This window comes from Canis aureus, chromosome 12, assembly GCF_053574225.1.
Source record: "Canis aureus isolate CA01 chromosome 12, VMU_Caureus_v.1.0, whole genome shotgun sequence".
NCBI classification, from domain to species: Eukaryota; Metazoa; Chordata; class Mammalia; order Carnivora; family Canidae; genus Canis; species Canis aureus.
In genome coordinates, this window is record NC_135622.1 from 3,676,296 (window position 1) to 3,697,169 (window position 20,874).

Below are 20,874 nucleotides of genomic sequence, written 5' to 3' on the forward strand. Positions count from 1 at the left end.
AGAGACAGAAAGCCACGTCTCAAAAATCTCAGGTCCCTGAGTCACTTCCTGGGGAGACTCCCAGCCCCTACCCTACTCCAGGCTCCAAGCCTGGCACAAGCAAACATCACTGTTTCCACTCCAACCACCAAAACCACTAGTTTCCTGTCCACAGCTCGGTCTATTCCTGACCAGCCTGGCTTGGAGGGGAGGGACAGAGCAGTGAGAGACAGACATACAGACAGAGGTTCCTTCTACTCCTGACATGTGAGAGCAGAACAGGAGGCCCAGGCAGGCACTCAGCCTACTCATGCTCAGCACCTCTCATCTAACACACACCCACTTTGTTAAACTGGCACAGGGTAGAAGTTTCATAAACACTTACTGAATACATATTTCCCCATCCCCACACCATGATCCTCTTTAACTTTTTTGTTTGTTTGTTTTAATTTTGCCACTTAAAACTCAACTGCCCTGCTTTAAAAGAGCTTTGCTTCTCTCTCTTCCTCTAAACAGCACCCACCAAACCACAAGGAGTGGCCACACTCTGTATAAAAACTAGAGATCACAGACCGTGGGGGGAGGTGGGGCTGACAGAAAAACAGGTAATTCCTGTTCGCCAAGTAGCTGGTTTGTTTTGCTCCTGACCAAGGGTGACTAAGCAACAGAGGGGGATTTTGCCTGGTATGGAGAGACTCAAACTGGAGCCAGGGCTGGGCTGGGAAATTAGGAGATGGTAGCTGGAAAAGCCAGCAGAAACAAAGCAACATACTGGAGGCAATGGGCTTCAGAAATAACCTCACCTCTGGGCTAAAACACAAGAATGTAACATTTGGTGTTAAACTCTTCTTTTGTGTCCATTTGGTGTTAAACATCTCAGAGGACTTGCTGATTCACAGACCTAAGAAATGACGTGTTTTCTTTATCAAAAGCCACTAACCCTTGAAGGGCAATTTTGGAATATCTATCAAAATGTTAAAGATCATATTCTTCAGGAATGTAGGAAACCATCGATTCTACTACCAAGAGTTTCTCCTCAGATAGGTCTGTATGTGTACAGGATTCCTGAACACTTCTTAGGAAAGAAATGAAATGATGTAACTGTCTCTCAAAGCTCACTCTTTCACTTTTGATATTGTATCTGTATGATAGAATACTATAGGGGTACCTGGGTGGCTCAGTCGGTTGAGCATCCAACTCTTGATTTCAGCTCAGATCATGATCTCAGGGTCCTGGGATCAAGCCCCACACTGGGCTCTACACCTAGCAGAATCTACTTCTCTCTCTCTTCCTCTGTCCTTCCCCTCTTTTGCCTGCGCTCTCTCTCTCACTCAAATTAATAAGTCAATCTTTAAAATTAAAAAAAACGTTAAAAAGAAGAATACTATGTAGTCATTAAGGAGATATGAATTGATATCCAAAATAGATCATTAAGTGAAAAACAAAGCAAGTGGTAAATGAGTACATGCAGTGTGGCTCCATATACATAAATCAAATAAAGCAACTAGAGAGAACACATCAAAAAACTGATTACAGAGAGTCTAGAGAGAATGAGACCCTTTTGCTTTTCACTTTAAACCCTTCTGTACTGTTTGAATTTTTTTCACAATAAGTCTGTGTTTCTTTTTTAATACTAATGGTTAGTTTAAACAGACAATATTAAAATGCACATGTATTGGCATATATATACAGTGTCTAAAGGAAAGTCTTTATTATAACATAATGAAGCACATGCTCTCACAGGTATGATCGTGGACAAGAACAGAAAGGTTGACACACAGGAGAAAAATCTAAGATATGCAGTCACCATACTCACTCTTTCACTCAAACATTCATTCATTTATGCATTGAAGGCCAAACCTGCACTATGTGTTGCAGGTTTTAAAAAACTAAGGTATGGCCTCTGCCTTCTAGGAGCTTGCTGTCTAGTTTTTAAGAGCTTAGTCGGATCCCTAACAGAGACAGAATTTGTTACCATCAAAACCACACCATATAGATTCAGGGGCAAGATGGCAGAGAAGTAGGGTCCTCAACTTACCTGGCCTCACCAATTCACCTAGATAACTTTCAAATCATCCTGAAAACCTACGAATTCGACCTGAGATTTAAAGAGAGAATAAACATTATATGGTCTCATTAATTTGGGGAATATAAAAAATAGTGAAAGGGATTAAAGGGAAAAGGAGAGAAAATGAGTGGGAAATATCAGAGAGGGTGACAGAACATGAGAGACTCCTAACTCTGGGAAACGAGCAAGGGGTGGTGGAAGGGGAAGTGGGCAGGGGGACGGAGTGACTGGGTGACAGGCACTGAGGGGGGCACTTGATGGGATGAGCACTGGGTGTTATGCTATATGTGGCAAATCGAACTCCAATAAAAAAAATATACAAAAAAAACCCACACCATATGTTATTACTCTATTACTTAGATTTATCATGACATTAACACTTTAAAAACTATATGTACATTTCTCTACAGCATGAATTCAATCATTCTCTTCTTCAGTTAAAATACATGAATAAATTCCTTGGGGGAATATTTACTTTAGTTGAGTGAACCCTCTGGCTGCCAGTCGGGATCCTGGATCCTGGAAGAGTAAACCGGTGAGAATGATGCCATAACAATGCTTATTCTTTCCCGGGTGGGCCACACTTTAGGTAAGAATAAAGTAGATATTAGTCATGATTACTTGCCTTGGATCTTGAACATCCAAATTACAACCAGCCATCTTCCACTGCAAATTTTTGAGGGACATGTGCAAAAATTACTGTTGATTATTATGAAACTTGAACCCTAAAATCACATATAGGATTCTCAGACTTAGTGAATAAGTTAGACTAAACAATAGTCTAGGCTTAGGCTTCACATTGCTTCTCAAAGCCCTCACCTTAGGCCTTCCCTGGGTAGCTACCCAATCCAGTGACAGAAACACTAAGTTACTGCAGAAAGCAGTGAGGAAACACAATAATTCCTATAGTGGGTCCCTGTTCCAGTTATCTATTGCTGCATCCAAAAACCACCCCAAAACTTAGTGGCTTATACAACAGCTCTCCTGCTTCTCACAGTGTCAGCTGGGCAGTTTGACAGAAGCTGGAGGATCCGCTTCCACTCACATGCTGGCCATTTGGTGCTGTCCACTGGTTGCTCTAAACAGGGGTGCATCCACCAGGCAACTTGAGCTTCCTCACAGCATGGTGGCTAGGTTCCTTGAGTGAGGAGCCCAAGAGAGAACCAGGTAGACTCAATATCACCATTTAACACGTAGTGTCAGAAATCATAACAAGGTAACTTCCAAAGTAGTCACAAGCCTACCTAGATTCAAGGGGAAAAAATACAGATCCCATGTCTTGATGGGAAGAGTATGAAGGTCACATTGTCTTCTTACAATGTGTTAGAAGAGCATGTAGGAGGGCAGACACTGTTACAGCCATTTTTTTAAAAACACAGCGTACCTCAGCCCCTATTCCACCCCCAATCTGTCTCAGCTAATGAGAGCAATTCTATTCCTTCGGCCAGGGATTGGCTCAGGGTAGGCAGCCCTAAATTAAGTTGGGCAATGAGAGTTAAGAGAAGTTTGCTCAGGGTTTCTAGGGAAAAAGAAGCAAGTCTCTCCGATTGAATGTGAACAAGGAAATGTATGCCCTGGATGTTCCACCTACTGCTGGTGGCTATCTTGTGATTACAAGGGCAGGTTGGACCATGGGATAAAAAGAAGAACCTTGTCCCGATAACATCACTGAGCTCCTGAATCAATCAGACCTAGAACCTCTCCGGCTTTGGGATCTCCTGTTTTAGATATTATGAACAATAATTTCATGATTACTTAAACTGGCTTGAGTCAACTTTCCGTTGCTTTCACCAAAAGCACCCTAACTCAAACAATTTCTTCCTAAAGGCTAGGAACAGAGCCAGCTAGCCTGTCCACTCCTAGGCCTTCTAATGGCTGGGGGTTGGGAGTATGGGAAACAGGCAGAGATGAAACAGAGGAAGTCCTATTGCACGAAAATGTTAAACCATCAGAAAAGACCATAAGACACATCACAAGAACCTTTAAATACTTCTGTCACAGAGAAGTCTCATACCTACTACTAACCCATCCCTTTCTTGTCCTGGACCCAGAGTCTGAGTAAGGAGAAGGATTGTGAATATCCTCTAGAAGGTGGTTGTTGCCATAAACAAAAGATATTATACTAGATCCTGTCCCCAAGGAGCTGATAGGCTAACAGGGAAAAACTGGCATACACTTAATAAATAGCTAGAATTCAAGATCACCTGGAATACATGTCACAAGAAAAGTACAGATAAAGGGCTGTGGTAGATCAATGAAGCGACAGACGCTTTTTAGTTGGAAGAGATAAGTGGAAGCTTCATAGAGAAGGTTCTTTTTGAGCTGGATCTTCATATAGGTAGAGTTTGGACACGAGGAGATGGGGAAAATATTCTAGATGAAAGGAAGGAATCACAAGAACAAAAATCAGTGAGGAGGAAAGCTCCTAAATGCACTGGAAGGTATTCAAAATGTGACCTAACACTGACCAATCAGAATAGCAGGCAGGTAGCCAGGCTGGAGCAAGTCCTGGAGACCCTCACCACACAGTGCACTAACCCTTAAGCTACTTGATTACAGAAATTGCATGGCCCAGCAGAGGAACTGGGGTGGCTGGGCTTCAAATAGACAACACTCAGGGGTTCAGACAAGAAGAGAGGCCACTGAGCAGGGATTAAGACAAGAAGGGAAATAGAGAAGAATTTCAATATTTGAACAACCAGTGTGGCCTTACCAGTGAGAACCAGCTGGAAGATCATCTCTGACTATAGACAATAGTGAAAAGTCCCACTTGACTGGAGTTTGAATGAAGGTAAATCATGAAAAAACAGCTGGGCTTAGACCATAAAGGACCTTGAATTCCAAAATGAAGAATTCAGACAAAATAATAATAATAATAATAATAATAATAATAATAATAAGCACTACAGACTCACTGAGAATATTTTGATGACACATTTAGAGCTAACAGATTAGATATGATCTGATATGGTAAAACCTCCTCAGAGCAGAAATTTTAACATAATGTGACAATTTTCCTCTGGCTCATTGTGAAAGAGAATATTTCTCAACTCTACCTAACAACAGTTGAAGATCTAGAAACAATTATGTGGAGGACTTCAATGGTTTCCAACCAGCAGCACAAAAGATGTCTAGAAGAACATGAAGAAAATATGGACATATGCAGATAATGGAGGAAAGCAAACAGCTAACCACTCCAGCTTGCACAGGGCCCCCAGCACTGCTCAAGATGCCATCACAATAGCACCACTGAGGGAATTAATGAGGGTCAACAATTGGGACAGAGGCAACAGAAGTGAGGAGGAAGGGCTTGGAGGGAAAACAGTAAAGACATCCACCAACTGCAAAGTACAGTTTACAAAGCACACTTTGATTTAACCAACACAGCATTACTGCTAGTAGCAATTAACACTGGTTATAACACCTCACCATCTAAAGAGCTCTTTTATATTTATTAGTTCCTTAATTATTATCCCCATTTTGCACATGAGAAAACTGGAGCTGAGAAGTAGAAAATAGCCTATCTAGCAAGGGAGGACGAGGCAGGAACTCAAACTCAGGCCTTTATGTTCCCTGTCTAGTGCTTCCATTTATACTACAATGGCCTCAGATGTGGCCCGGTGCTCAGGGCAAGAGCTGCAGATTATGAGAGAACCCTAAGGTCCTCCCCTTACAGTTCTTATCTTCAAGCGGTAAACCTTCTGGCCAGGACTTAAATGGAAATAGCTTACGCTGGAAGCTGAGTGAATACCCTCTGATGTTATAGCACAGTTTCTAAAAAGATCCCATTCCTATTTTATTAATCAAACTAGATTTGGGAATCCTTGAAGGTAAGAACCGTGAGATTTTTATCTCTGTATCTTCAGACCCTACACAGGATCTGGTACTCAATAAATACTCATTGAATAACTTAATAAATATAAGTTTAAGACCCTTAACAGAAATATCTTGAGATCCTCCCCCCCAAGAAAAGAAAAACAACAGGGATCCCTGGGTGGCGCAGCGGTCTGGCGCCTGCCTTTGGCCCAGGGCGCGATCCTGGAGACCCGGGATCAAATCCCACGTCAGGCTCTCGGTTGCATGGAGCCTGCTTCTCCCTCTGCCTATGTCTCTGCCTCTCTCTCTCTCTCTGTGACTATCATAAATAAATAAAAGTTAAAAAAAAAAAAAAAAGAAAAACAACATAAAGAGTCCAACAATTATTGGAGCAACAAGCTACTTAACATTAAGTCATGAATGTTAAATCACACAAAATTAAAACAGATACAGCCCCTACTCTGAAACTGTACCACTCAGTCAATTTCACAAATACTCGCTGGGACTTACTCTGTGCAAACTGGTATTAATGATACAAAGATGAACAAGACAGATTGGCCTATCATTTCAAGGAACTTACATGGTATCAGAAAAGATAAAACATCTATTAACATAAATCCCTTTAATATATAGCAGAATATCAAAACCCTCTCTTCCAAAACAAAATTTATGAAATATGGTTGGAGGAGCCAAGGAGGAGTGGTGGAGATCAGGAGAGCTTCATGAAGGAGAAGCTTCACTGAAGGAGCCATAGAATTTCATCAGAGGGAACTGAAGTTAAGGATATTCCCCATACAGGGGTGCCTGGCTGGCTATCAGTCAGTAGAGCATGCACCCCTTCATCCCAGGGTTGTAAGTTCAAGCCTCACATTGGGTGTAAAGTTTATCTTTTAAAAAATAAAAATAAATTTAAAAATTAAAATTGCAAAAAGGAAAAAAAAAAGGATATTTCCCAGAGAAAGCTTGAGCAATGGCAAAGAGATACATAAGTATGGAGGATTTTTTGGTAATGACCAATGATTCCACTTGGTTAAAGCATAGCATATATAAAGGAAAGTGGCAGCTTCTGCCCCAACCCATCAGTGCCACACACCAGTTTCACTTGAGACATTCTAATCTGCTTCATGCTCTGCCCTCATCCCTACCCCTTCATCATCCTGGAGGAAGCTCAGCACTGATGGGAATCATCCACCCACCCTCCCCCTCACAGCTTCCTGACCTCCTCCTTCATGCCCACTCCATGTAAACTGGGGTCAGCTTAATGCCCATACCCATGCTTGGATTTTCCACCATTCGTAAGGGCTCTACCTAAAAACATACCTTTAAACTCACTGGAAGATAATAGTGTATCAATAACTTCTCATATCCCCAGCTTTCTCCTTCCCACTTTTCCACTTGTTGTTTGACTTTATGGAAACTTGGTGCCCACCCATCTCTGTGTCCTTGCTTCTTCCATTTCTGTCCTGTACTCAGTGTGCAATGAAGTAGATTGTTTTCCCACCAATACCCTCCACTCCTTCACTCTCTTAATCCTTGTGTTACATCCATCCTGGGAAGCCCTAACCCTAAATCTACTCCACAAATCTCTTTCTTGGATCCAATGACCAGATTTCTAAGCACACCTGAAGAAATACAGCCAAACAATCACACAAACATGTGGATTAGAGTCACTATAAATTGGAGTTATCTGCACTTTGACAGTACTCAGTCGTTCTGGGTTAGCTCTCCTCTCCATGTTTGAGACCTCTGGCCACTACCACGGATGTCCTCACCCCTGCTTCATGATGTTGACAGTGGCATCAGAGAGGCTGCTCCTCCGCAGCCCTCTCAAATCTATGGATTATCTACAGCCTCTTCCTGATTTTCTCTTTCCACTCACAGCTCCTAGGGTAACTTGCTCTATCATTTATCTCCTTTCAATCCTGTCCATTTGCCTTCTCACACTGAGAACTCCTTCTCCATGGCCCGTGAACCTTTTCATGCCTTCCGTGGATATTGTTGTGTCTTTTTAAAGATTTTTTAAATAAATTTATTTTTTATTGGTGTTCAATTTGCCAACATATAGAATAACACCCAGTGCTCATCCCATCTCCCATCAAGTGCCCCCCTCAGTGCCCGTCACCCAGTCACCCCCACTCCCCGCCCACCTCCCCTTCCACCACCCCTAGTTTGTTTCCCAGAGTTAGGAGTCTCTCATGTTCTTTTAAGTAATCTCTATACCCAACGTGGAGCTCAAACTCACAACCCCAACACTCCACCGACAAAGCTATGCAGGCACCCCTCGCTGGATGTTTTTAAACCCTCCCTTGAGCTAGCCCTCTCTGGCTTCTGCTCTTGCCTCTCTTCTCTCATAATCAGTCCTCTCAAATGAGCAATCCATACCCTGCCTCCACTCCTTGCCTCCCATTCACCCCCCAATCCACTGTCATTTGCCTTTCTCATACCGCTGCACTATAAATGTTCTGCAAAGGTCTCCTCAGATACAAATGCCAAATCCAGGGAATGCATTTCAGGCTTCATCACACTCTGTCTCTTTGAAGACCTTCACCTTGTCCACCACTCACTCCCTCCATCTTGGAGATCTCTCTTCCATGGACTTCATGACACCAGAGAAGGCTTTGGGTCTCCTGATTATTTTTCTTTCCTTCCTCCTTATTCTTTAAAGATTGGTTTTATCCACAAAAGCTAGGTTGAGCGCCATCGGAACAGAACTCATTTGCCTTGTTAGCCACTATCACCCCAGTGCTTAGGTCAGCTCCACATCCAGAGAAGACCCTCCCTACAGGGTTGTATACAACTGTTTAGCATGTGTACTGAGTATTGGGCATGCTGTACTGAGCAGGGGACCGGTTCTGTCCTCAAGTAGCTTGCAGTCTCATGAGCAAGACAAGTAAACAGAAAAGGATAGTAGAGTGTGGTAAAAAGCACAATACAAGGAACTATGGGAGAGCATTTGATGGATACAACACATGCTTAATTCCTCTGGCTTCGAAATGTGACAATACATATGAAGTTCTGTCTACCAGAGAACCTCAGGAGATACTCAGTATCCAAGGTTTTTACTGGAGGCTGGTTGCATAGGCACATCTTGTCTGGCATATGTAAAAAAGCCAAATTCCCAGAAGGAAAGAGGTGTTTGGCATAAACCACATGCTTTGTACAGTTCAGGCACAGTAAGAGAATGGTGGGAAACCTCTCAAAATCCAAGTTCCCAGAGGCCAGACCAGGGCCACTGCTAACCTTGCAAGCAGACCTTTCTAAGTACAGTGGTCTTGGGCTGGATATATTAGATGTCTGGCCCCACCTTAGCGAATGAGGAATACTTAAGAAAAAACAGGTTTTGGGGGGGGTGGGGTCATTTGTTTGTTGCTTTAAGTGGGCTCTACACTAGGCTTGAACTCATGATCCTGGGAGCAAGACCTGAGATCAAGAGAGTCAGATGCTTAACTGAGCCATGTAGGAGCCCAACTTAGAGAAGACAATATCTAAGTTTTAAGAGGGATGATGTTATGACTTAACTGTGTTCTCCCTTCCCCCACAAAACTTATTTGTTGAAGCTCTAAACCCTAATGTGACTCTATCTGGAGATAGGGTCTTTAGAAGGTAATATGGTTAAATGATTAGGTGATTAAAGGCCCTAAGAACAGGGCCCTAATTCAATAGGACTGTGTCTTTATAAGAAGAAGAGTGAGATCTTTCCCTCTCTCTCCACCACATGAAGACACAACAGTTAGAAAGCAACCAAGTCTGCAAGCTGGGAAGAGAATGCTCATTCAGAATTAAATTGGCTAGTACTTTCCTCTTGGACTTCCAGCTTCTAGAACTGTGAGAAAATAGATTCTGTTCTTTAGACCACCCAATATAGAGTGTTTGATTATGGCAGCCCGCACAAAGACAGATGAATAGGAGAATGAGAAAGATGACTGACTATAGACACCTTTGCACCTAGATAGAGGTCCAAAAGCCCTGAGATGAGAGAGATTTGAAGAGCTATAAGCAGGAGCACCTGGGTGGCTCAGTCAGCAGCCAATTCTTGATCTCAGCTCAGGTGATGATCTGAATTCTGGGATTGAGTTCTGCGACAGGCTCTGCACTAGGTGGGGACTCTAAGGATTCTCTCTCTCTCTCTCTCCCTCTGCCCTTCCCGTGTTCTCTCTCTCTCTCATAAACAAAAATTTTTTAAAACAGTTACAAGCAAATGTGATATTCTTAGTCCTATTCTCTCCTACAGTGATTTCATCTCTCTTCCAAAGCCCCCACATCCACCCAGGAACCGAGTTCAATTGCTTCTGCCTTCTCAGCACTGAGCAATTTCCTCTCCCCAACTTCATGGCCATCTTGCCTTGGTCATTGCAACAATATTTGATTATGTTCAGTGCCTGTAATCTCTCTCCTCTCTAGTATATTTGCTATACTTCTCAAAAGGTGCAGTGTACCATGTCACTCTCCTACATAAGACTCTTCGGTGGTTCTTGATAGATAGCCCAGAATACAATCCAAACTTGCAAGCATAGCCCTTAATACTTTGACCCTTATCTCTCCAGTCTCCTATCCTGCAGCCTCTGCCTCACATTTACCATCACTCCACACCCAAAGTACAGGACTACAGAACCGCCCACAAGTCCTGAGAACACACATGTGCTTCATCTCTCCTTACTTCCACACAAGCCATCATGTGAGGCCTCCTCTGAGAACAGTACTCTGAGTTCCAAGCATTTCACATGAATTATTTCTTAATCTTCACAACCACATGAAGTAAATACTACTATTCTCTCCACTTGGAAATGAGGAAACTGAGGCACAGAGCAGAGAAATGTCTCATTGGAGCCTGTAGAGATAATGTGCTGCAGCACTGGGTTGGAACCACACGCTCTAGTTCAAGTATATGGGGAACGCTGCCATAATACCTGACTTCACCTAGCCTCACCACTGCACCCCCTGCCTGCTGGATTCTCAAACATTCCTCAATACCCAGCTCAAGCAGCACTTTCACCATGATGCTTTCCCTCCTCCCACAGCACTGATTTCCTTTCCAGCATTGTCATTGTACCTTAGTCATATCTAGTCATTATGTCTGTCATACTCCATTGTGTCCATCTAAGAATCTACCCAATGCTGCACAGAGCTCAGGTAGCACATGCAGATTAGCCTGCACTGTGGAAGTTCCCACATTTATTTCCTGAATCACCCTTTTACTCCTCTGTACCTCATTTTAGTCTCTTGCTATCGCTTTACCAGCCCTCACTCGTCCTCAGCTCCTTGCCTGCTTTAGCTTTTCAGTTTGATGCGCTATTTACTTTGCCAAATCCACCTTTGCCCGCCATCTATCCCGAACTCTCCTTCCACTGACGAAAATCTAGTAATAAACCCATTTCAGCACGACCCTGAGCAGCTAACAACACCACAGTCCTAAGTGAAAGGAGCTGATGACCTGGTTCTAGACAATTCATACTTACTTGGTTTAGTTCTTTCCTTTGATTTCACTCAAGCTACCTCACAGGGCAGATGAGTTATTGAATGAACAAGTATCTCACAGAAAATCAGGAAAACTGAACCACCAGGTTTGGGAAGAACAAGAACACCAGTAAAGTTGGACCACAGGCTCTGGCTCTTAGGGCTTCTACTGTTTATACAACTCAGCTAAAATCCAAGTAGCTACTTCGTTTATTTCCAGCTGGTGACTCATTTATTTTCCCCTCTGTTCTGTGCATTCTTTCTAAACTTCATAGCTTCTACTTATTCATAGTGTCCACTTCTTTGTAATTTTGATTTGCCACGACCTCATGGGTCTCTCTCTATGCAAATGTTCAGCATCAGCTCTTCTAAATGTCTAATTCTCCATGTTTCTAATTTCTATTTCCCAAGGGAAATTGAAGGACAAAAAGCTGAATGGCCCTAGCTCATGGTTCCATGTCATGTCATGAAACATCCACTGCAGTCTTCTGTGGTTTGGCAGTCCCTTGAGTCCAGAGCTAACCTCAATCCAATCACCTGTGATAGTGAGCACACAGTCAAATCCTGCAAAAAGTCACAACAGAGTTGGCCCTTCAGCAGGGGCTGTAAGTAAGGTGCTTTCCCTTAAAGAGGATTATGGTATGGAAGGTTCCATGACTCGAGAATGGAATCATTTAGACTAACGATTCTTTAATATTTTTAATCCTAGATTTCTCTGAGAATCAGATGAAAGTTATAGATCATTCCCGAGAAAGAAAATCTCTTATGCAGAAAATTTCATATATAACTTTAGGATATTTGTGGACCATAGCAGCCATCCACGGAACACCCCTCAAACCACCATGAGTAAAGTCTATTTCCAGATCACCTCAAGGGCAGGCACTATATCATATCCATATATGCATTTCTTGTGCATAACACTGGTCTTGGCACATAGTAGGTTTCCAAAAATACTTGCTAAATAAGTAAATTGAAGAATTCATTCATCATTTGGCAAAAGAACTTTTTTCAATTCAGTAGAGTCTAAGAAGCTTGTATTTTATATACAAGGCATGGAGGAGCCATTTTGTTTCATTCTTTGGTTGCGGTTTGTTTTTTAGGTGGGCTTTAGATCAGAGCTGTACAGTAGGACAATGTGTTTTTAGCAGTCAAAGGAATAGATTAGAGGGGCAAGAGGCCAGTTAGCAAAGTGCAGGAAAGAGGGAATGAAGATCTAAACTAGAGCAGTGGACGTGGGAACAGAGACCATGAGGGCAGATCCAAGAGAGTATGGAAATACAACTGATAGGAGTTGGCACTTGCTAAGATTTGGGAGTAAGAAAGGGATTTACACTCAAAATCTGACTGCAAAGTTTTCAAGTAGGGAGAATGGAAGAATGGCGGTATCATTAGCAGCGAAGGCGAAGATTGGAGACAAACGGGTTATCTTCTTTCTTTTTCTCCTTCCCCTTCTTCTTCTTGATTTTATTTGAGAGAAAGAGCATGATGGGGGGGGGAGCAGCAGCCTCCCTGCTGAGCAGCCCCCGCCCTCCCCCGCAGGGGACTCTATCCCAGGACCCTGACTGAGATCATGACCTGAGGCGAAGGCAGACGCCCAACACACTGAGCCACCCGGGCGTCCCCAAAACAGGCTATTTCTTCAATCATTGAGTCTGGGGCTGAGGTGGGGCTTTCAAGGGAATTCAAGGAAATTCGCGTCTGGAGGAACTGAGGGGAGACGCGGATGCGCTCGGGAGCGGCCAGCGCTGCGGGCCTGCGGGCCTGCGGGCCGTCGTCCTTGGCTCCCTCTCTGCAGTTTCTGAAGCCCCCTCGGCGCCGTCGTGTCACCGCACAGTCCCGGCAGTCTCGTGAAACAGGAAAGGCAACGTCCCCACCTCTACCGGAGAAGGAAACGGAGCTCTGAGGAGACAGGGGATTCGCCAAAAGCATCGCGAGAACGCGGCCGGCCCACGATCAGAACCACAGCTTCCGGCTCTGTACAGGCCTGCGGGCCCCCCTCACCGCCCGCGGTCGACGGCAGTGGCCCGGGGTTTGTGGCCTCCCCGTCCTCCGCCCGGGAGACGCCCGAGGCCATGGCGCGGCACCTGGCACGAAGCAGCGCTGCCTGCTCTGCTGGCCGTCGTCGGTGTGAAGCGACAGGCAGCCTCGGCTTCCGGGGACGCTGGCGGCCCCTCCGTGTGGCGCGGCTTTAAACGGGCCCTTCTGCCTCCGTAACCGGAAGGAGCCAAGGAGCTGCACGCGGAAGAGTCCCCGGCGTGGGCGCACCACGCCACGCCCGCCGTGCGAAACTTTTGACTCGGAAAAGTCCTTCCCATCTCCAAGGCCTTCAGAACACAAACAGCGAGTCCCGGGAAGCGGGCGGGGGCGGGCGGGGATCCGCGCCCGGAAGGGGGAGGAGGGGAGGCGGGCCGGGGCGGAGGGGACCCGAGCGCAGGAGTCGGGCCGCCCCTCCCCGCCCCGCCCCGGCGTGGCCGTCCCGAGCCCACACCCGCCGCCCGCCGCGCCCAGCTCCCAGCTCCCAGCTCCCAGCGCTGCGCTCCCCCGCCGCCGCCGCCGCCGGACCGCTTCGTGCCCGTCCCGCGAACACATGGTGAGCCCCACCTGTTTCTTATCTTCGAGGCTCTCCACCGCGCTTGATGCACCATTGCTGTGTGGACGTGGCAAGAAACAGGGCAGGGAAAATAAATCGGCGGGGAGAGCGGGAACTGGGGCCCAGAGGCCGGAGAAGGAAGCAGCCCCAAGTTACGTCTGTGGAGCGGCCGGGGCAGGGGCGGCCTCTTGGGGGGTCTTTGGCTCCCGGGCGGAGTTGATAGAGCGCTGGGCTGGGGGGGCTCCGCGCGGTGCCCCCCCGGGAAGGGGCGAGGGCGAGGTCCCCCCCCCCCGGGAAGGGGCGAGGGCGAGGTCCTGGGGCGGCAGGCCCCTGACCCGAGGCCCGGGGAGCCTGGAGACGAGTTAACGGAGGGTGGGGGCTCCGCGCGGTTCCCCCCCGGGAAGGGGCGAGGGCGGGGTCCCGGGGCGGCAGGCCCCTGACCCGAGGCCCGGGCCCTGGGAGCCTGGAGACGAGTTAACGGAGGGTGGGGGCTCCGCGCGGTTCCCCCCCGGGAAGGGGCGAGGGCGGGGTCCCGGGGCGGCAGGCCCCTGACCCGAGGCCCGGGCCCTGGGAGCCTGGAGACGAGTTAACGGAGGGTGGGGGCTCCGCGCCGTCCCCCCCCCTCCGGGAAGGGACGAGGGCGGGGTCCCGCGGGGCGGCAGGCCCCTGACCCGCGACCCGGGGAGCCTGGAGACGAGTTAACGGAGGGTGGGGGCTCCGCGGGATTCCACCTCCAGAAGGGGCGAGGGCGGGGTCCCGGGGCGGCAGGCCCCTGACCCACGGCCCGGGCCCTGGGAGCCTGGAGACGAGTTAACGGAGGGTGGGGGCTCCGCGCCGTCCCCCCCCCTCCGGGAAGGGACGAGGGCGGGGTCCCGCGGGGCGGCAGGCCCCTGACCCGCGACCCGGGGAGCCTGGAGACGAGTTAACGGAGGGTGGGGGCTCCGCGGGATTCCACCTCCAGAAGGGGCGAGGGCGGGGTCCCGGGGCGGCAGGCCCCTGACCCACGGCCCGGGCCCTGGGAGCCTGGAGACGAGTTAACGGAGGGTGGGGGCTCCGCGCGGTTCCCCCCCGGGAAGGGGCGAGGGCGGGGTCCTGGGGCGGCAGGCCCCTGACCCACGGCCCGGGCCCTGGGAGCCTGGAGACGAGTTAACGGAGGGTGGGGGCTCCGCGCGGTTCCCCCCCGGGAAGGGGCGAGGGCGGGGTCCTGGGGCGGCAGGCCCCTGACCCGAGGCCCGGGCCCTGGGAGCCTAGAGACGAGTTAACGGAGTGTGGGGGCTCCGCGGGATTCCACCCCCGGAAGGGGCGAGGGCGGGGTCCCCCCCCCCCCGGGAAGGGGTGAGGGCGGGGTCCCGGGGCGGCAGGCCCCTGACCCACGGCCCGGGCCCTGGGAGCCTGGAGATGAGTTAACGGAGGGAGCCGGGGCGCCCGGCGGCGCTAGGGCAGGAAACGGCGCTGGTGGGACCCAGCGGTGCAAGCCCGGAGGTAGCGGCTCTCGGAGCGGCCGCCCCCGCCTGCGCAGCGCAGCGGGAGGAGCTGGGCGCGCCCCCTCGGCCCCCGGAACCCGCAGTCTCCAGGCCCTCCCGCCCGCACCTGCTCGCGAGCTCTCAGCCCCTGGCCACCGGCTGAGTTCGCCCTCTAACTCTTCCACTAAGCCCCACCTGCAGAATCCCCGTCCTCCCCGCCTCCTTGGTGAAGGCCGTCAGCACACTTGAGCCCGCGGGCCACAGGTCCTTTCTCTCGCCCACCAGCTGTACACTGTACGTTTTTCAGTGGTTGAAAGAAAATCAGAGGAGGATTAACACCTGGTGACACGTGAACCGATATGAAAATCAAACTTAATTGACAAAGTCCTATTAGCACAGGGCCACGCCCGTTCACTCATGAGTTGTGTGAGTTGTGTGTGTGCGGTTGCTGCCCCGGTGCAGAAGACTGACAGACGCGACGCGGACCACAGTGGCCTAAATACTTATTGTCTGACCCTTTACACAACACACTGCCAGCCCCTGCTCCAGCCTGTCAACCTTTATCCCTGCCTACTCCTTTCCTCCTCCCTTTCCACGCAAAAAGGGAGTAACACCTTGGAAAGGCAGACCCAGCATGGTCGAGAACCGTCTCCCAAGCCCCCTCCAGCTCTACAAATTTTGCAGTTCCATTGCAGTAATTTGGTAATTGTGTTTCTTTCTTTTGCTTTGGAAAACTACCCCTGAGGAGAAGTACAGAGGTTTTAATTTTTCCCATGTGTGGCTAATAGCAACAGTTCGCAAGAAGAAAAAAAAATAGTCTAAATTATAGTCCTGAAGTTAAGGAAGGGAAAAAAATAAATAAAGCAGAAGCTACTTTGAAACTAGAAAAGCAAAACAATCTGAATTCCACAAGGAAAAGATGCAGAGGCGCAGGCCTAGAGAAAGGTCTTGCCCTCCCAAATGACCTTCTTCCTGTCAACTGACATTAGTAAGACAGTGAAATTTTAGTCCTGATAAGGCTGTTGAGCAAACACATCAGTTTCTAGGCTAGGGTATTCTGTTTCATTCTCAAACCCTGGACCTACAAACATTTTTCTTTCCTTAAGAAAAAGTTCTCTTTGAGAAAATAAAAAAGAAAAAGTTCCAACAACATGACTGTTGGGAAAGAATCCACTTCCGGAAGAGTTCATTAGAACCACCCCGGAAGGGGCTTTACAGATATTGCCACATGCTCTGGGCAGTGGGCAGCTCTATGAGATGCTAAAGCAGATGAAAAGGTTACAGGAAGGAAGGAGCCCAAAGCTGAGCAGCTAAGGGCTCAGATCAATCTGTAGCACATTAACTACGGGGATTGGAAGCCTCCAGGAAGCCCTAGCAAAGACCAAATTAATGACTAAATCCCAAATTGTGAATGGCACCATCCAAAGTTCATCGTTAACATTTGAAGGTAAAGCCTCAGGGGAAGGGCCTGACAGACACCTGTCCCCAAAGCCTGCAGTTGCCAGCCCCAATCAGCAGAGGAACCGGGTGGGGGCAGGAATGACCTGGAGGTTTGCAAAACAGAACTCCCCTGAAGAATCTTGTTATAAGGAAAGCAGAGCACAACACAGAATCCTCCAGATGCGACCACCACTGAGGTTTAGCTCTGTAGATGTCAGGGTTGCTGTGAGTGGCAACCTGAGAACTCCCTTCCTGAGATCCACCTTTGTGGTTTGAAGTGACCAGAGAAGTTCCTCCCGCCATTCCTGTAAGAATTTGTGGCATCTGGAAATAGAAGGAACAAAGGGCAAGGACTGCACAAAGGGACCTGAAGGCTGAGATTCTAGCTAGGGGTGACTCTGTCAGTTCCCTTCTCATGTCTCCATTTCCTCACGTGTAAAATTAATGGTTATTGACCTTCGATGTGAAAGCCGCTATTGAACATCCAAAGAACTCTCAGATCTCCCATCCCACATAGAATAATAATAAATGAATAGATAGTTGATTTAATTTTCTTCAAGAAAATGCAGGAGTCCCAGGAATTTAGTATTGCTTTATTTTCATGTATTTATTGGGAGGGGGGTGCTGCAGAGGGAGAGAGAGAATCCTAAGCAGGCTCCATGCTCAGCACAGGGTTTGACATCATGACCTGACCCGAAATCAAGAGCTGGATGCTTAACCAACTGAGCCACCGAGGCACCCTTCAGTGTTTCTGTGAAAAGCTGCCATTTCATTCATCCCTGTAGCCTCTGTATCTTCTTAGAAAACAGGAAATTATTTCATCTCTAGACAGTGCTTCATGTGCTTATGGATCTGTGGATGTATAGTTATACATATGTTTACTCAGAAATTCTAGAAGCATAAGTGAAACCTGCCACACTCTCTCTCTCTAGGCACTCTAATGCTTTTAGACACACCCACATGCTCTATGTATACCCTCACTATGTTTCACCTAGAATAAAACTGTGAGCCAACAGGGGAGGGATGCTCACAGAATATGACTTTCTGGGTTTGTCCTGGGCCCCTCTGCCCCCTAATAAATGACCTACTCTTTCAGGAAACTGCTTTGCCCCCAAAATGAAGGTGTGAGATTCTTTTGAGTGTTCTCTGGCATCTATCCGTTGTTTGAGCCCTGACTTTTTTTTTTTTGTCTGAAGGCAAAAATGTCCAGCCCTACGGAGACTGAGCGGTGCATCGAGTCTCTGATTGCTGTTTTCCAGAAGTTTGCTGGAAAGGAGGGTAACAACTGCACACTCTCCAAGACAGAGTTCCTAACCTTCATGAATACAGAACTGGCTGCCTTCACAAAGGTATTGCTCCTAGCCCCCGGCCCCCGAACTACCCAGAGCTCCAAATGACACCATTAGAAGTAAAGGCCCAGCAGCTGAGCCCACACTCCTGCCTCCTTTTTGTTCACTCCAAGCCAGGGGCCTGCATAGCCAAGGCTGAACCCCCTAAGCTTCTGAGTGAGCTCTGACCACTAAAGGACCTTTTCTTCTTTCCTTTGAATAAGGTGTACTTCAAAGATCAAAGTTATCAAACTACATGACACAGGGCATGGTGATTTGTTTCTTTCATTTGGGGAAGAGGCATATGGAATGGTAAATGATGTAACAGGGTAGTTTGCAAATTTTACTCCTCCATCCCAAAGCCTCTAGGGAAGTGCTGTCTCATGGAACTTCCTGTGATGATGAAAATAATGTTCTGTATATCTGCACTATCAATAGCACAGGTGCCACTTAAGGACTGACTTTCTAAATTCCTGATTTAAACAGCCGTATACAACTCGTGGCTGTGAGTGCATGTATGTGTTGGGAGCTGAGTGGAGGATGAGGCAGATCGGGGCCAGCATCCTCTTTCCGCCTCAGATCACTCCACTTCTGTACAGTTTGTACATTGCAGCGACATGCAATACTTGAAAAAGTGTTCCACTGCTTTTATAAAATTGAACAACCCCTAACTGTCACAGAGGAACCCTGGACTGGGAGCCAGAAAACTTGGGTTCCAGTCACAGGTCCTCCCCTCAGGCAAGTCACTTCACCTGTTTGAGTCCACCTCTGTGTCTGGGACGTGGGAATGTACCGCATACTCTTGTGAGACTAAAATGTGGCAACATAATGGAAAGTATCTTAGAAAGGGCAGTAGAAATTAACTGTATTATTAATAGCATCATTATTACGGATATTGTTATCTTTGCAGAACCAGAAGGACCCTGGTGTCCTTGACCGCATGATGAAGAAACTGGACCTCAACTCTGATGGGCAGCTGGATTTCCAAGAATTTCTTAATCTTATTGGTGGCATGGCCATAGCTTGCCATGACTCCTTTACAAGGTCTCCCCATTTCCGGAAGTAAATCGGAGGGGTTCCTGGGCCTGGCCTCCAGACCACCTCTTTCCTTCAAAACAGCTTCCCAATCATCACATCCTTCTCACATCCTACACAGACCTGAGCCCACAGTGTCCACCACCCTGTGCAGGCCAGTCCTGCTGGTAGTGAATAAAGCAATAGCATTTTTTTAAAGCACACACTAGAGTCAGTACATTTGTGCCAGGGAGGAAGAAACGTGGGAGGAATGGAATTTGCATGATGGAAGCAGTTTCCAGAGCTGCACAATAAATAATGAAAATACACATTGGCTATATATGTAATCATGACTCACGATTCCAACAGATCATTTCAGATTACTCAGACTGATGTAAGAGATGTCACTTGTCATAACTCACTCGGTAAATATCTATTCACCGCTGCTATGGGCACTGTCATAGGCTCTGATGATACACTCCACAAGACGGACCAGGTCCCACATTCACTGAGCTGATTTTTAGTGGGGGAAAGACAGTGAATGAGTAAGCAAACAAGACTACTAGAGTGTGATAAATCCTATGGAGGAAAGATTAAGAGGTGGTGTGTTACAGGTTAATGGGGGCTGGGTGGTGGGCATGCTGAGATCTCATGTATGCTGACATCTGGAGGATGAGTGGAGCAAACATCAGCAAAGCTGGAGGAGGGAGTTTCAGGGGAAGGAAGAGCAAGGGCAAAGGTCCTGAGGTAAGAAGGAGCAGGATGTTGGAGGAATGGAAAGGAGGCTGGTGTGGTCAAGGTCTTTGTGTTTGGCTGTGGGTTTCCTTATTTACATCTGGCTTGGGCAAGGGTCAACATTAGTCTTAATCTTCTAAGCCTTCAGGTGAAGCAGCAGAGAAAGAGCAGGGACTGGAAGGCTGACCCAGGGTTGAAGACAGTAGACAAAGAGAAGCGTGTTCTAGGGCACATCCCTAAGCAGCACAGGTGAAAATGATTGTTTCCAGAGGCCCTCTGATTCCTTATCCATCTGCATGAGTTTTAACTTCTTAGTAAAAATCTCTAGATCACAGTTTCTCCCTTTATAAAGTAATAGAATGAATCGGACCATTTTGTTTGTTTGTTTGTCTCTGACATTCCAGATGAAGACCATTGCCTCAAGCTGGCAAGACCCTAAGTGTTCCAAGTAGAATTGTAATGACTCTTTGGATAAGTTCCTTAATTCATTAGCTGTGCAGAATCTATAGTCAGTGAAAGTCTCCATATTATTCCCTTGGCAGGTACACCCTGTATACAAATAAATAATAAAAAATAATTAAGCATTATTATTCCAAGGCACACTGAGCCAGGGAAGAGATGGAAAAACATCAGGCACCCTTAAGGTTATTGGCCCATTTGCTATTCTACCAAGAAATGCTTGGCTTTAAGACATCAGGCTCAGGGAACTAGGAAATCTTTACTTGCTTGGCTCCCTCAAACTTTGAAAGAAGTAGGACCCAATCTGTATCAAGTTTTTAATTCAAGATTCCAGTCAGGAACTCTCTGAAGTGCCTCCTATTTGCAAAGTGAGTGATGGGGAGGGAAGACATCAGGAAGAAGGCGTTGTTTTGGAGAGGAGGAGATAAGCTCATGAGGGCTGTTGTATTTAAAGTGCCATTAGAAAAATAAAGTGCCATCAGTAGGTCCAATTGGCAATGCGCAAGGGGCATCTGCATTTGAAGAGAA

The 20,874-nt window shown here is 47.3% G+C and overlaps 2 protein-coding genes across 2 annotated transcripts; one reads left to right on the plus strand and one right to left on the minus strand.

Moving 5' to 3' along the window:
- Nucleotides 1–12,305: 12,305 nt before the first annotated feature.
- Nucleotides 12,306–14,464, minus strand: LOC144324814 (uncharacterized). Its single transcript, XM_077916208.1, has 2 exons — nt 13,402–14,464; nt 12,306–13,193 (listed from the first exon to the last, which is right to left on the minus strand). The coding sequence occupies exons 1-2, from the start codon at nt 13,904–13,906 to the stop codon at nt 13,141–13,143; spliced, it is 558 nt and encodes a 185-aa protein (XP_077772334.1). The 5' UTR covers nt 13,907–14,464; the 3' UTR covers nt 12,306–13,140.
- On the plus strand, nt 13,775–19,376 carry S100A11 (S100 calcium binding protein A11). The gene is made up of 3 exons (XM_077916209.1): nt 13,775–13,907; nt 18,007–18,159; nt 19,049–19,376. The coding sequence occupies exons 1-3, from the start codon at nt 13,905–13,907 to the stop codon at nt 19,202–19,204; spliced, it is 312 nt and encodes a 103-aa protein (XP_077772335.1). The 5' UTR covers nt 13,775–13,904; the 3' UTR covers nt 19,205–19,376.
- The last annotated feature ends 1,498 nt before the right edge of the window (nt 19,377–20,874 follow it).